Below are 16,689 nucleotides of genomic sequence, written 5' to 3'. Positions count from 1 at the left end.
AATGCATAGATCATGGACAATAATATAGCTGTTTTGAAGTGACATGCGCAGCCGGTCCTGTGAGGTCTGTACACTTACTTCGAGGCTCTTTTTGTCAATGCTGACAACCATCCGATGGTCTTCACACTGCACGCTGAGTTCAACATCCAAAGGTTCAACATCCAAAGGTTCAACATCCAAAGGGCCCCCGTCCCCCATGGCCCCTACATCGTACCGTTGAGGCATACTGTCATGTACGTGTGCAGCAAAGTGAAAAGGCAGACTGGAGCGTCCTTTTTCTGGGAGAGGGCTGGAATGAAGCAGGATAGCCAGCTCAGGGGGCAATCTCCTCTCCGCATGATCCACCACATCTGGAAGACACACACAGCTTGATGAGGTTGTCTCTTACCAGGCAGAGTAGCTCTTCAGCATTACTGTAACATCTATGACCTTCAGGTTACCTTGCTCTCTCAGTCGGATTTTGAAGAGGTTTGCCGTAGGGGTGCTGGTGTAAGATGTGACTGGACTGTAGCCCCTATCTTCAGCCCACTTGATTAAGGCCTGTGACCCTGATGGCAAAGACTGTCGGGGTTGTGTTGTCTCAAACATCTGTGAGCTAACACTCACTGAATTGGAAGCCTGTGGAAGAGACATTTCATTAAATGTTTGTTTTTCTTAAAAGAATCCCACTTAGGTTCAGTTTCTTTAAAGATTGGAAAAGACGAAACCCAGTGTACAGGCATTATATTCATCAAGTACAGTCCTGCACTAATTCTGTGTTGAATATGAATCATGCTGAGGTAATGGGCGTGTAACAGCCTGATCAGAGCTGAGAAGTCATGTTAGTTTGCTCTTAAAAATTTGGTTCCTGCCCTTCTTCTCCCACCGTGTGAGGATTTCTGCTTTCTCACAGTCGTTTCCCACAGAGTCAAGTCGCTTGAGCAACACCAAGGAAAGCGTAGCGTTTTTTTTTTTTTTTTACTTTATTGGCCATCAAATGACTTGCGTAGCTAAGCATCTCCAAAACACTGATTGCACAAGTACAGCATCCTGTGTGCTCTCCCTGTCATATGACGGCACACAGTCCTTATCAACTGCTTGCAGTCGCTCTGGTTTATAAGAAGACTCATCTGGGTCTATTTCAATACACTGATCAGGCAGCTAACTAAATAACTATCAGTTTGAATATTGTACATGGACAAACACAGACACTGTTGTGGTCTGTGTTACCAGTAAGTCACTGAGGATGTGATTTACCCAAACAGCTGTGGGTAGTGGGGATGGTGTTGACACACAGCATTTCTGCATGGGACTCCAGCTGCAGTATGGCAGCTGTGAGTGCCGCTGCAGGAACAGGCTGGAAACGTTGTCAGAGAGCCGTCACAATCTCTCCATGACCAAAGGCACCAATAGTAGGCCGCTAAACAACCCCAGCGTATTAAAATACTCACACAGCTCTTAGGATTATACAGCTTATACTATTGTACCTATTTAATGTTTTAAGTATTTGTATTATTTGTTTTTGTTTTTATGTTTCGTACTATTCAAACTATTTGCTTTACGGTTAAATATATCTGATGCGATTCTCCCTATCTTAACCTGGATTTGCTAAAAATGTCAGACTTAACATCCATCTCAGAATATAATTCAGAATATGATCAATAAGAAAGTGCTAGGCTTGGGCTGGTATGCCACTGTCATCGTATGACAACTTTGAGAAACAAAACACAGGGATTTCATGCAGGGAAATGCAACAACATAACAGAGTTGGGTTTGTATAGAACACCAAAGCATATTATTCCTACAGCTGCTCCAGACCAGTAATATTATGTACTGATCATTACAGTTGTTCTGAATCGATATTATGGCTCTCATGGCCTTTCTTAATTCACACTTAAATGAACAGGGAGAGAAGTGGAAAAGATATCCAGCAGATACCAGAACCTAGATACCAATGACTAATGGATTCCTATTTAATATTCTTTTAATTACATTCTCCACCAAACCCATGCCGCTTAGTTCAAAGTGTCATTTTTAGAAGTGAAAATATATCTGATTATTAAATGACGGATTAAGATGAATGTTCCAAGTCATTCTCAATAGCTAACGGGTGGGGTTTTGGCAACCCTTTTGTCTCTGTGGGGCCGTGCCACATACTAATGTCAAGAAATAAACAACAGCTGCTGAAGATGTTTGACTGTACTGTAGGTGGCAATAATGAGTGGTAATTGTAACGCAAACACAAATGTTCACTTTTACACAGCTCTACACTATGAAAACACCACTCCTAACATTATATGACCTTTCTGCCAACGGATTACCCAGTGACATGTGAAGTCTTGAGGGTCTGACCTGCATTTACACTCAGACAACCTGATTGATTTGATGTACAGAAGCCGCCGAACAGCTGTACAAACACCCAGCGCCTGTGAAGAGCGTGGTGTTATGCCTGCAGCAGTGTTAGCTTTACCACACACTAAGGAAATGTAGAAGCAGCAGCTCACCTCCACTGAAATTAATACTGGAATAAGACAGCTTAGAGGTGCTTGCAAGACAGCAGCACACTGACAAGCAGAGTTAATCCATCACTACAGATACCAAAGTCAACATATTTATGAGACTTTTTATGAGACAATGTAAAATATTGATGAGGTTTTTTTTTTTTTTTTTTTTTTTTACAGATTTACACAAGAGACGAGGTATAAAATTCCAACCTTTGAGTAAAGCTAAACTATTCATTCTGTATAGGTGTCACAGTGTTTAGGTTTCCATAAAGAGTAGAGCAGCACAAAACATATTTAATAACAAAGCTGCTTTACTTGTGTTTAATACAATTAAAAATTAATTTAGAGGTAATGTGTGCTGAGGTTTGCAACATGCAGTGTCTTACAAAGTTAGTCTTGCCTTTTTTACATGTATGACGACAAAACCACAAACTTTAATATATTTTCCTGGGATTTTAAGTGATAGGTCAACTCCACATAATAAATAATACTGACTAGGAAGGACAATGACACATGGCTTTCAAATATTCTGAAACATCTAAAAGGTTTGCATTTGCATTAAGTCTCCTTCTTTCTGATACCCTTAAAACAGAGTCCAATTGTGTGCGATTTGACCTTAGTAAAAATCCAGCTGTTCTGTGGAGGCCTGGTTAGTTTGCCAAGACCAAGGAACACTGCAGACAGCTCAGGAATAAAGAAGTTTAAAGCAGAGTTGGGTTATAAAACAATATCCCAACAGAGCGCTGTTCAGTCCATCATATGAGAATGGAAAGAACATGACAAGAGATGAATATCTGCCTAAACGGAGAGGCTGTTAAAGAATATCTATAATCAGAGAAAAAGCCAAGAGGCCCATGGTACCTCTGGAGGAGCTGCACAGCTCCACAGCTCAGGTGGTAGAATCTGTCCACTGGACGACTAGTACATCTGCACTCCACAAACCTGGCCTTTAGGAAGAGTATCAGGAAGAAACTGGAAAAGGTACGAAGTCCTATTTTAAGTTTATCACAATCAATGTAGGAGAAAAGGCCACCGCGTGGAAAAAGGTGCTCTCCTCAGAAAATGACTTGTTGGACCAGAGACACAGATAAAAATTGCAGGACACCAAGCTTGAGTGCTTGAGGGCCGGTAAGTGTAATTTACTTTGTATTAATACAAAGTTCACTTTGTATTAATCAATGGAACAGAACACACATTTCTGTCTATAATTAATTAATTAGCTTTTTATGAAGGGCCTTTAGTTGTAAATTGGTATTATATTAATAAGCTCAATTGAAATTTAATCTAATGTATTTATTTTCTGAAGGTGTAAAGCTGGTACCCTAAAAGACCAAATTGGCTGTGCAAAGTACTGATTCAGGAGACCTTTAATACAACTTTAACTTCTATTTATAAAACATTTTAAAAAATTGTCCTTTTGCTTCGGCTTTATAATTAACACTACCTTGTGTTGGTCTGTTACAAAAGCCCGGTAAAATACGTTTGTGATTGTGTAATGACAAAATTCAAAGTGCATGAGTACCTCAGTAAGGCGCTGTAAAGCGGCACAATCTAGGGCTGTTCGAGATTCATATCGAAAGTGATGCAAAGCAGCACCAGGGTTGTACAGCATAACTACAGCAGAAATCGTATTTCCTCTAAACTTATCATCTATACTCGTGCCACGCGGACGAGGTGCCATCTCAAAACACATCTAGGTGTGACAAACTCTTTCTCAAGTGGTACATAAAGTGAGGAATCCTTCCTGTGTAGCAACTTGTGAACAAATGTGAGTTTCACTTTCTTTTTTTCTTACCACAACCACCAGGTTCCCCTTCACATCGTGGGCTTTGACAACCCAGTGGACGGACTTTGCACATTTGAGCACCAAGACGACATCTCGAAACACCAAGACATCATCCTTGAGAGGCCTTAGATCCACAGTGACATCCACCGGGAGAGCTCTGTGGAAAACAAGCAAAAGATGGGAAAAATACCAATGAGTCATCATGCTTTCTATGTCTGGCCAACTAATTAAAAGACTGGATGCACTCCCAGACATACAACAGACAGGTGAGATAGTGCCAAACTGAGATACGGTACACCTACTAAAGCATTCCCAGATTTACACTCTGTTGGGTGTTCTGAATGCTGCTCCAACAAGTAGTGAAGACATTTTATGGCACTGGCCTTTGAGAGCTTGTTTTGAAATATGTTCCTCAAAGGAAACACACTGTGTGAGCAGTAATGTCCCTCTGCCGTCATGTTTGCTCACGTCCAAAATAAACTCCACAGAGATTACTGAGAGCATCCTGTCCTCGAAAATAAACCATGACAGCATGTACCCTTGGCTTTAAAAGGTTTGGCCGATCACCTGCTGGAGTTCGGAGCTTGCAGCTCAACGATGTGGACTTCTCTGTCCTTGTCAGGCACAGACAGGATGCAACCCCTTGACGACTGGAGCTCCTTGTAGCTGCCCAGGTAGTTCAGAGACAGGAAATTGTTGTCAATCTTGCAAGTGTCAGAAAAAACTGGATCTGAAAAGAGATAAAAAATGGTTTGTGTTACCGGGCTGGGATTTCTGCGTAGGTGTTCTGATCCAGAAAATGGGCAAACAAAAAAGGAAACTACAAAGGACTGTTAGCATTCCAGCAAAACGAAAGCAGAGCTAGCTGCGTACATCTTGTTGTAAATGGCATGGATGTCCTAACGGAGTTGCCGCTGTGGTCATGAAAGATGTTGAGAATAAATATTTTTTGGCCGCGTAAATCGTTCAAAATGTGCATGGAGAGTCGTTTACATACATGTATATTGAATAAAACTGCTTGCATGAGTGTTTATTGCACGCGTGCCCTTTTGGCAGAATTCTGGCGCCGTACATTCATGACCCTAGATGTCAGTATAGAGTTTTTCAGTCCTGGCTGAACTGTTGAAACATAGGGTGCAACTCAGTGGTTGATGTTCCCATCATCCCAATTGAAAATCTAGCAGATGATGGTGTGCTTTCTGGTTGGTATGCCTTTTGACAAGCAAGGAATACTCCCAGAATAACTTTCACCACCAGAACAAAATTCAGACCCATGTTTAATACCCTATATTCTTTGTCGCTTATTTACTTATTTCTCAATTATTTGCAATTTTATTCACATTAAAGGTTAGGCTGCTCTTTAGCACAAAGCTTTACTCATGACAGAGCGACCCAAAGCCTGGCACATTCCCTGCGGAAGTCTTCTGTCACATTTATGAGCAGGGGAAAAACTTCTGTCTATGGGCCCGGTTGGGATGCCAAGCAAAAATCTGTCCATCTTCATAAAACACCACAGAAGATGTGAAGGAGTGGAAATTTACAGCTCTCTATGTGAAATAAACATCATGTCCCTTTGGGGCTTTGCCAAACCACAGCCTCTAACGATACAAGACAAACGCTTGAAGGCTGAGAGACCACTCTACTCGCCACAGGCTCACAGGGATAGAGGACTTGCTAATCAGCAGCAGACACAGGCTTTGCTTCATTCGCGTGCAAAGATTTTCAGCACAACACAAGATTTTCTGTCTGAGAGCTGATGAACTGCAAACCTCGATGGGCTGTCTGCTCACTGTAAGAACTGGCAAGCAGCAGCGGGTCTACAGTGGATCAGCTCCTTCAGCTGTACCTCTCCCTTACGATCCTTTACTGATTCTTCACTGGAAACTTGTTTTCCGTCTAATGTCTGTATGTCTTTTACAGAAAAACATTAACTTTTAGGGTTGGACTTTCTTAAAAAGTCAGCAAACCATAATCAAAGATGACAACATCAACAGTATTTTGTAAAGTGGAAAAGTTTCATTACCTCTAATAAACTGCTGTGTATGCATTTCAAAGCATAGGAAGATATACTGATACATATAGATAGCACTACCTTTCTCCACATTTGATACTGTAGCAAACCCCATTTCCTCTCCAGCAAAGCCAAGCCCCCACATATTTTTTGCTGTTGTTGTTGTACACATCATAAACTTTCACATCACATCTCCGTGACACCAAATAGACTTCATAGACATGGAAGCGCTTAATGTTTTAGAAAACACATTTCTTTTCTCCGTTTTTATAACCACTTAGCACATGTTTTAAATGTGCCAACATATGGTGCGAGGTTTGTAGAAAAATTTCAAATCTTATTTTCCCCTTTGGGCAGTCGCTGCCTCCATCTTATCCTTTTCCTTACATAGTCCTCTTTCACACCATCCTCCATCACTACATCCATGAACCTGTCTGCCAGTCCAATATATCTGGCAACCAGTTAAAGAAACCAGACAAGTCTGAAGAGCATTTACATCCAGCTAAACATTAACTGGCTTGGTATTAGCAGCAGGCAGAATGAGTGGAGAGGACTTAGCACTCTCTTGTCAGCCTGTCATACAAATAGAAACGCATCTGTAAATGTGCACTGGAAAATGTGTCTCCTTATTGTTTTGTCCTTCCTCTCATCTTCTCATTCTTGGGGTACAGGTGGCAGCTTTGAAATTTGCAAAATATAAAACTATTGCACATGACCAGGAGACCCGCATTGTAAATTAGGTTGCAGCTGTGGTCTTCACTGATATTGAGAATAAATTCCAGGTCCAATGAAAGATTTTAGTGCACAGCTCCACAGGGGTGAGATTTTAGTTTCTCTACCACCTTCATATGATAACAGAAAAAAAAACAGTAGCCATGTTTCCATCAACGTCTTTTTTATGCACATTTTGAAGTATTACATTAGTAAGAGTTGAGGGAAACTTCGAAATTCAAAACAAATTCCTCAATTTCACAAAAAGGTTTTTATGCACGCTTGAGGCAGTTTTCTGGATTTTGTGAAATCGACATAACGCGCAAAATTTGCCAAGTAAGTTTTGATGTAGCGAAGCTTTGCCTCACTAACATAGGCAATTCTAATGCACATAGAATTGGATTTCTTTCTCAACATCTCCGGACTGCGTGTAACATCACCTATACTAGTTGACATGACAGAATAGTTACAACTTAACCGATAACAACACCTTCCTGAAAATCTCTCTCCATTTATGGTCCATGCTAGTTTGCAACGTCTGCTTCCTGTTTACTACAGCCGTGTGCAACACCAACTTCTAACAAAATTACGCTTTGCGTAGCCTGGTTAATTTCCCCCAAACCAGTGGATAGAAACATTTATAATTAGCATTGCTTCTTTGCAAAATTTTGAAAGTTTGATTAAAATTTGCATAAGTTGATGGAAACATGGCTGCAAAACCAAAAACTTGAATATAGATACGGAGCGAGTAAGCAGATGATGACTGGAATGATTATCCGCTTGATTGGCCCTCATTCCTGCCCAGCCAGTTGGAAAATGACATTTCCGATATTTTTTATTTATCTTTCAATGCACCACATGCAAGTGCAACCATGTTGTCGTACCAAAACTCCTTCCTGTGGTTGTGGTTAGCATGTGGAGAATACTCAAAGTTAGCTATTTTCAGTATCAGAGAGCTGTTTAAAAGATGATTATGAAGCAGCACATGTGAGATGCTAGAAGTATTTAAAATAAATTTGTATTTTCTGCTGCTAGGACATGTCAATGGTTCACTTAGGCTGTGAGAAAGTGAGAGAGAGCAAACCTTTCAGCAGATAAAAGTAAAACTGAACAGCAAAGTTGGTGTGTTTTATTGTTCTGAGCTTTGTGGGTTAGAAATGCATTCAGTCTTTTTGAAAACTCAGAGGTAAAAATATACCATCTCTAGAATATATACACAGAGACTGCTGTTTTATTTACACAAACTGATCTATTTATGTTTTGATATTTTAATAAACATTTTAAGATATTCAGACAAGTCCGAATACCTGTGCTTGTTTTCAGAAGGTATATTTATTGTAGCAAATTTCTATTTTTTTTGTCTAAAGATACACGACTAAGAGCAGTACCTTTTGTATAAATATTATATAGTTCCAATTAAATACCATCAGAAACATAGAATCCAGGGTCATTATAGGTAGTTTTCATATAAAGGTTGTTGTAGTTTTGCCAAATGCAACCCTTATTCTTCATGAGCCTAATAATTCTTAACAGTGTAAATAGGCTAAACTAAAAAAAAAACACAAACAGGCAATAAAACTGTGTGAAGAGGTGAATTTCTTTGAGGGAAGGCAGTTCTTTTCTCAAGTGCAGTAAAAGTAAACCTCTAGGCTGGGCTACAACACAAAAGCTAAGAAAAGTTACGCAAGCTAAAGGGCAGTGGGGTCGAGGGGCTGCTTGGGGGCCCAGGGCTATGTTTGGGATTTTAGTGAATCTGTGTGTGTGTGTGTGTGTGTGTGTGTGTGTGTGTGTGTGTGTGTGTGTGTGTGTGTGTGTGTGTGTGTGTGTGTGTGTGTGTGTGTGTGTGTGTGTGTGTGTGTGTGTGTGTGTGTGCACCTTCTCCGACTTTGATGTAGATGGCTTGAGTCATCCTGAGCTCAGTGAAAGAGGTGACTGCCCTGTACTCCTTCTGGGCCCAGTTGAGGAGGTCCTCATTGCCTTGGGGAAGGGTCTCCTGCAGGATCTCAGTGTTGAGGGAGAGGTTTGCCTGCTTATACTGGACCTGGGAGCCCTGTGATACCTGAAGGAGGAGAGAAGAGCGGAGTGTTAGGATACAAAAGAAATCTGCTGTCAGTTCTGCTGCATGTCTGTCTTCAGTTGAAACATGTCCCACATGAGGCATACATTCTTTAAAAGATAGCATTGGTTACTGAATTACAGCCATGTGCTTTTAATTGACTGAGAATAATTATTCAAATAAGTAATTCTTTTTTTATTTTGACATACAGTGCTTTGGAATTGTATTTAATAGACCAACACTAAGAGCATAACTGAACTTTTTTTATTTATTTTTTTATACAAATCTGAAGTGTTGAGTACACTTGTATTCAGTCCCTTTCATCCATGGAACCAACTGCCTTCAAAAGCTACCAAAGTACATGGGATCCACCAGTAAAATCCAGCTTTTTTGTTTCTGGCCTCAGAGGTTCGGTGGAGAACGTTAGTGAGCGAACTTGCTCATGAAGACCAAGGAAAACAGCAGGGCGACATTTGTGGAGAAGTTACGAGGAACCTACTAAGACATGGCCGTCCACCTGAAGTGTCTAGTTGGGCAAGGTGATTATTAATCTAAGAAGCAGTCAAGAGATCTACTGTAATTCTGAAAGAGCTGCAGAGATTCATAGCTTAGCTGAGAGAAACTGTAAGCAGGACAAATATTAGCTGTGCTCTTCATAAATCTGGCCTCTATTGATAAGTAGCGAGAAGGAAGCCATTGTTGAAAGGATGTCCTGCTCAAAGTCTGGCACAAGGTCACAGAAAATTTTTGAAAGAAGGTTCTCTGGTTAGATGAAACCAAAAATGCACTTTTTTTTAAAAAATACATGCAAAATGCTACATTCCCAGCAAATGAACAATGCATTTCACCCTGAACACACCAACCCCACTTTGAAAACATGGTGGTGGCAGCATCATGCTGTGGGATCCTTTTCTAGGAAAGCAAAATACTGGGTGGAGACTAGGATGGAAGTTCATCTTCCAGCAGGACCACCACCCAAAACATACAGTGGGATCCAATGGAAAGCTTTTGGATCAAAGTATATTCTCTTGTTAGAATGACCCAGTCAAAGTCCAAAAGTAAATCCAGTAGGAAATCTGAAGCTAAATTTGACAGTGAAAGCTGCTGGAGCCAGACCCTAAAAGACTTGAAGCTGTAATTCAAGCAAAACTACACAGGAATGAACAGACACTGAATCAAAACACAGGCCTTGGGAATTCAGATTTTTATTTGTAAAAAGTTAAAAACCTTTTCCTTCACTTCACTACGCACAACTTTGTGTTGCTCTATCCCTGAAAAATACACACACATTTGAGGCTGTAATGTGACGAAATATGGAAAACCTTCAGGGATATGAATACTCTTATATACACCGTAGCTGGATCTGAGGAATTACCAGACCAGCTCAATACGGCTGCTTTTGTTTTATTTTCATCCAAGACAAGTGAGGCTAAAAGGATGAAGAACCTGCTGACAACCTCCCCAAAATTAAACCACCTCTTTAAACATAGCTGAAACCAATCCCTCACTATACCCAAGCTATTATGGCAAAGCTTCCACAAATATGCTCTGCCTGTTTTTTCGCACATGTCCCTGTACACAGTTTGGTTTTCACTGTTTACACGGCGTCCACAATTGTAGAATGTCACGGGGGCATTTCAAAATAGCCGCGAGGGGGAACAGGGAGCACACAAAAATACTTGACAGAGACAAGAGACAGCAGATAAACTGACAGACAGAAAAGGCCAGCAGGAGAACACGGACCCACACATACACACACAGCAGGTAAAACTCTTGATTTTTTTTTTAAATAAAAGGAAGAAGAAAAAAAGAAATAAGACTGGCCAGACCACATTTAGGAAGGACCACCTTTGGCATATAATGGAGCTCAACCATGTGCTTTAGTGCAGTAGGATAAACATTTCCATGTGCTGGAAGGCTACCTAACAACCAAATGACTCCAAGAATATGGTGTAGACAGTCTACCTCATTTTATTTTCATGCCGTTTTTTTTTTTTTTATTCCAGTGCAGCCAATCTGTGTGCATGTGCTCAGACATTCATGGCAGTCCCAATTAAAACATTAGCTCCATTTGACTCCTGCTACATTACGCAAGACCTTTTTTATAGTAATATAACAAAGCTACCCCTTAATGGTCATCAAGCTTAATAATAATATAGAGATAACTCTTTGAGGTGTTTACGTCAAGCAGATGTATTCTTTTAAATCCTCGTGGGCAACATCTGTCTGACTTCTGGACGCTCCTCTCCATGTTCCTGGCATTGTTACCAGAGGCCATAAATTCTGCACACAGCCTCTGTCGCCGAATTCACTTTGACTTTATTTTTAGTGAGTTTACTACAGCGAGAACTTACACAGAGGAGGATTATGAAGAGCAAAGGGGTGGTGCCCAGTGCCGTTGAGGTGCAGGGGTGGAGTTCCTTCACTCTTCTTGCCAAGCTCAGCAGAGTTTATCAGTTTAATTGCGGGAATACAACCATAATTAGTCACAAAGAAATAGAGGAGGAAAGCCTGAAAGCCAAATTAGCTCCAGGCCTTCCAGAGCGCTCAAAACCTCAGGAATCTGAGACGGGGAAGCAAGGGACCCACTGTGGGCTTTAACAAACTTTCTCTACTTGCATTCCGTCTTGACTTAGCTGACAGACGAAACGGAGCTGGAAAACCAAAAAGTAATTTCTGCCACCGGCTTAAACAGAATTCATACATATCAGCAGGCTACATTGCATAGCATCTGCTTAAGCTGCATGGCAGTGCTGCAGTTTTACATTTATTGATTGTGCAGTCCTAAAGGAAAATGCTTTATTAAAGTCCGGCTACTGGCTTTTTGGAGCAAATGGATTGTTTGCAACATACTCAAACTCAGCTTGTTGAAAAAATACTAGTGTAAAGCCATTGTTCTTCTGAAGCAGCCTTTCCCTGAAAAGCAGAACTTACCCTACATGACACTAAGCTCAATCCTTATTTAGCCATTCATTACTATCTCGCCCCAAACTTTTCTAAATGCAGATTTTTTAAGGAGCGATGCAATACATGAAATCTGCAGGTTACCTTAAAATGAGAGCCTTCTCTGTTGACTAAAGAAAAGACAGACTAGGAACAGAAATTTAATTTCTTGAATTCAGTAACAAAGGAAATAGTGAGTAATAACTTTACTGCCTTTTATGTTCATCGTAAAACATACAACACCCTCATTTGATTCCAAGGTTACAAACCTATTCCAGAGTATCTTGGGTGAATTATACAGTAATGAGACAGATTATTCATAGTTTCTAAGCATTCAGCACATCTGCTGGTCTTCCAAGAAGCAGATTTCTCAATACGTTGACCTCAAGGTGAAACTGTGAAATGAGCAGAGGAAACTAAAAACTTCATTTCTGACCTCACAGGCTTTAGTGATTATTTTCTCTGTTAAGGTTAATCAGAATCAGCTTTATTTGTCAAGTTTGTACACACACAAAAAAGAACTTCCACTTTCCTCTCAATAAAAACATTTTAAGTATAAATATATGCAGCGGATCACAAAAGCACTAAGGTATGCAGATCAGGTGACCTGATGGAAATCATAGAGCACAGGATCTTTGGAAAGATGTGCTACAACAAATGCTCCCATGAGAGCAACGAGCCAGAGGCTGGGAAGGCCGTGTACCATGATTCTAAAGGTATTTTAGTGAAAAGTATTACCTTTTTGTTGAAGATAACAAAGTGTCAGATCATTTCTTTCTCGTGTACAAAATGAAAAACCTTAAAAGAGGGAAAACTAGCTATAAATAATAGTTATACACGCGACTCAATCTAAGACAACAATGCTTCAATTCCTCAGCAAGATTTAAAAGTGAAAAAACTAAACCTGCGGCACTGCCTGTCTTGTACGGATGAAAACATTTTAAGAGTACATATCCTGCCAACTGTGCTTTTAAGACTCAACATATCACGGCCACATGTACATCAAAAAGGAGAAGTGCATACCAAATGCTTGAGATCAATTATCCGAGTGCTGGAAGACTTCACCGAGCAACACCCTGAGTCTGGGAAACAGCAAGAAACGCTGTTTGAAAACATGAGGTGTTGCAAACAGAAGAGAGTGCTGGAATGTGCAGAAAGGCCTGATAGATGAAATGAACACGCAGTAACTCTCTGGTGAGTTACTCCATCACATTAAGTCTAATGTGATGGAGGCCTTTCGTGGCTGATTTCATCTTCCTTCTCTTGATGAGATGGGGGGGAGCTAATGGCGCTGCTATCTGTATGTGCGTTTTTTGAGAACTGGAGGGGCCTCGTTGTGGAGAAAACAATACCATATGTCTCTGCGCCACTCTGGAGCGTTCCTCTGAAGTCCCTGTCTCTGAATAAAACCCAGTAGTGATTACCCATGGCTTCCATTAACAATTACAGGGAAGGCCTCGTGTGAGAGCTCAAACTACAAGCTCTCAGCTAATGAAAGAAACACAGGAGTAAAAAGGCAAATCTTGGCAAACAAACAATGGCCGACACACAAGCCAGCGACCATAATTTACAGTGTTGTTCCATCAAGAGGCAAAAAACATTTGCTTCAGATTAAGCCTTTCAAAGATGGAGTGAGCCCCCCCCCCCCCCCCCCCCCCCCCCACCAGACCCTCCAAAAGAAATATATACATTCAACCACAAAGTCAACACAGCACACTCTGCACATGTGTCCCACTTCAGGTCCTGGTGTCCCTTGATAAAATTAAGCCTGGTTGTTATGCAGTCTTCATATTTCAGCTCATTCCATCACTGGGATGATTCCTTGGCTGCTGCTGATTGACAATAAGTACTGCCGAGAGCATGTTTTACAACAGAAACTCTGGATTCTGCCATTGCCAAAGCCTGCCAACAGCAACAGTGTGCTCAGCGTCTATGAAGTTTTTCCAGGCAGCCACAATTAGGTCTGCGGAGCCCAGAGAACCAGGAAACAAGGCCAGGCAGAACTGATTCTGGTATCCTCTGTTTTCTATAAGAAGTTGGAGTAAGGCGGGCTCTCAAGTGGGTTTAGGTTTGAGGCGTAGAGCGCCCTCTCCCCCATGTTTGCTGTGCCCCCTACAAGGTATAATAAGTGGAGAAAAACACAAAGTCATGTTTGGGGATGCAAAAACACAGAGATTAGCAAAGAAGTTCACCTATGAGCCCAAAAACCGTCTGCGTCAAACTCTAGTTCTTGAGAACCTTGTGTTTTTCCTGAACCTGTGGATGTGCTTTAGCACACAGAAATCAATAAACAAAACAAATTAGGTGATTAGCAGCAGACTGTATAGAACCCGTGTCTATGCTGAAGAAGCAATTCAGCCGTTTGATTAAGGTGGACCAGGGGCATATCGAAAAGTTGCAGGACACCTGTCCATGAGGACTGGAGCTGGACTCCCATGGTTTACATCACAGCCTACTCGCGTGTCCGAATGTCAAAGTTAGACTAATAATCTGTGGCAAAATTGGGGTTCCGAGCTTTTTTTGCAAATAATGTGCAAAAATGTCAGTACAGTTGAAAGGTGGTCCCTAAAATGTACTCAGCAGGCTGAATACAAATAATGTGTTTCAGATTTTAATACCGTATTTTCCGGACTATAAGTCGCAGTTTTTTTTCATAGTTTGGCCGGGGGTGCGATTTATACTCTGGAGCGACTTATGTGTGGAATTATTACACATTTTTACCGGTATATCATTACACCTGTTATTATCACACCAAACCACAAGAGGGCGCTCTAGGCCTGTGTTGAATCAGACGTAAGCGACGTCTGATTCAACACAGCTACTACCTCCGGAGTTAACGGAGTTATTTGAAAGTTACACCGAGGATGAAGATTTCACTGGATTTTAGTTATTTGGAGTGACACGGGCGCTTTGGTTAACTTCTTCGCATGTTATTTATGCTACAGTTATCTGAATAGCTTTTAATATGTTATGTTAACGTACCAGGCACGTTCTCAGTTGTGTCATGTAGCGTAAGCTAATCGTACAATTATTCAGCCTGTTGTTGCCTCCGTTCTATTTTTATTTAAAATTGCCTTTCAAGATGACATGTCTGTTCTTGATGTTGTACATTATCAAATAAATTTCCCCCAAAAATGCGACTTATACTCCAGTGCGACTTATATATGTTTTTTCCTTCTTTATTATGCATTTTATGGCTGGTGCGAATTGTACTCCGGAGTGACTTATAGTCCGGAAAATACGGTAATTTTAAAAAAGTTCAAGGGGTATGCAAACCTTCACAAGGCACAAACCTGGCAACCAAAGAAGATATATAAAGGACCCTCATGGTTCCACAAATGCAATATTGTGTTTAATTTAGGGTATTTTAAGTGTTTAATATAAAATGTTGTAACTCTTTTTTATGCTGCTTTTAATAACAGATGCAACAATTATTGTTTTGTTTTGGGGGGGATTGTTTGCTATGAAATCCCTGAAAGGAACAAGTTTGAATTTGGCTTAAACAGATTAAGTGAGAAACAAAGCCTGTTTCAGCGGGCGTGTAGTGTTTTAAAAAGAAATCACCCATGAAGTCCAGAGCAGTGATTGTCTCCTCAACAATGCACTGCGAGGTGTTTCAAGTTTGTGGCACGTTAAGGAGGTGTCACAGTGGAAAGAAGCAGAGGAGCAGCTCAGTGCCTGGGACTCCTCTGGGTTACAATCCAGCAAGCAAGTCAGGTGGGTGAACCAGACACCGCCAACTTGTACAACCAGGGGGGCTCAGTGCTGTCAATCAAACATAAAATAGTTAACACCTAATTCAGCGGGGGCCCATGGAGTCAGTAAAACCCATTAGCTCAGCTTTGTGTGGCTGCAGGGGCCTCCCTCCCTCCCTCCCTCTCCACTGTTAAGGTTCCCCCACTTAAGGACCTGCTTTTGCGCATCTGACAAATACCAGATGAAAAGTCTAAAAGCGAAAGCTGACACTCCAGGTTTAACTCAGTAAATGTACCTTTGGTTTTGACAAAACCGATGCTTATTTCTACAAGTACAGGGGCGAGGCAAACTCATAACCCGTAAAATCCTTCTCACTTTTAGTCATGTTACAACCACAAACGTCGGCGTACTTTGATGGGATTTTCTGTGACAGGTAGTGCATAATAGTGAAGCGGATAGACGACACATGGCTTTTAAAACATTTTTTGGAAATAAGAATCTGAAAAGTGTGGCGTGGACTCCTTCGTGTTGCTCGATCCCATGAAGTATTTCACACCTTGTGTTTTTCACATGAGAAAATGTGGAAAGGTGGTATGAATCCTTTTGTGCATCAATTAGTTCTAAAGCCTTTTTTTTGTTCTCTTGGAGTGTGAGCGGAAGTGAAGGCCGATGATTTTGCTGAGGCTCTGATCTTCAGCGCTGTTAGACACATGGCAACAGCTCTGCCCGGACAGCATGTTTTAATGACGGGTCTCAGCTGCTCACTGTCTGCCACTGCTGACAAGCGGAGGCATTTACTTTGACACTGGCCTGCTGGTCTCTGCAAGCTCACTAATGATTAACACAAAAGAAAATTCAGGCAAGTCAAACATACATCCATCTGCATTGAATCCATGACTTTTTTGATGTGAGAATATTTACGTAGGAGAAAAGAGTAATTTCTAAAGAAGCATTTGACATTTAGCCTTTAAGGCTATTGTGTAAGTACTTTATTAACCAAAAG

At 41.0% G+C, this 16,689-nt stretch overlaps 1 protein-coding gene across 1 annotated transcript in view; it reads right to left on the bottom strand.

Annotated features, from left to right (window-relative positions):
• The window catches only part of tgfbr3 (transforming growth factor, beta receptor III), a 92,213-nt gene that overhangs the window by 22,259 nt on the left and 53,265 nt on the right, over nt 1-16,689 (bottom strand). Inside the window, exons 5-9 of the mRNA XM_012882530.3 lie at nt 8,867-9,050; nt 4,837-4,999; nt 4,279-4,426; nt 441-618; nt 79-350 (exon numbers count right to left, since the gene is read on the bottom strand). Coding sequence (XP_012737984.2) covers nt 79-350; nt 441-618; nt 4,279-4,426; nt 4,837-4,999; nt 8,867-9,050 — 945 coding nt within the window. The remainder of the gene's footprint in view (nt 1-78; nt 351-440; nt 619-4,278; nt 4,427-4,836; nt 5,000-8,866; nt 9,051-16,689) is intronic.

Source organism: Fundulus heteroclitus, chromosome 9, assembly GCF_011125445.2.
Source record: "Fundulus heteroclitus isolate FHET01 chromosome 9, MU-UCD_Fhet_4.1, whole genome shotgun sequence".
Classification (NCBI taxonomy): Eukaryota; Metazoa; Chordata; class Actinopteri; order Cyprinodontiformes; family Fundulidae; genus Fundulus; species Fundulus heteroclitus.
Note: the sequence above shows the minus strand (reverse complement) of the source record. Positions and strands in the feature narration are given on the sequence as shown.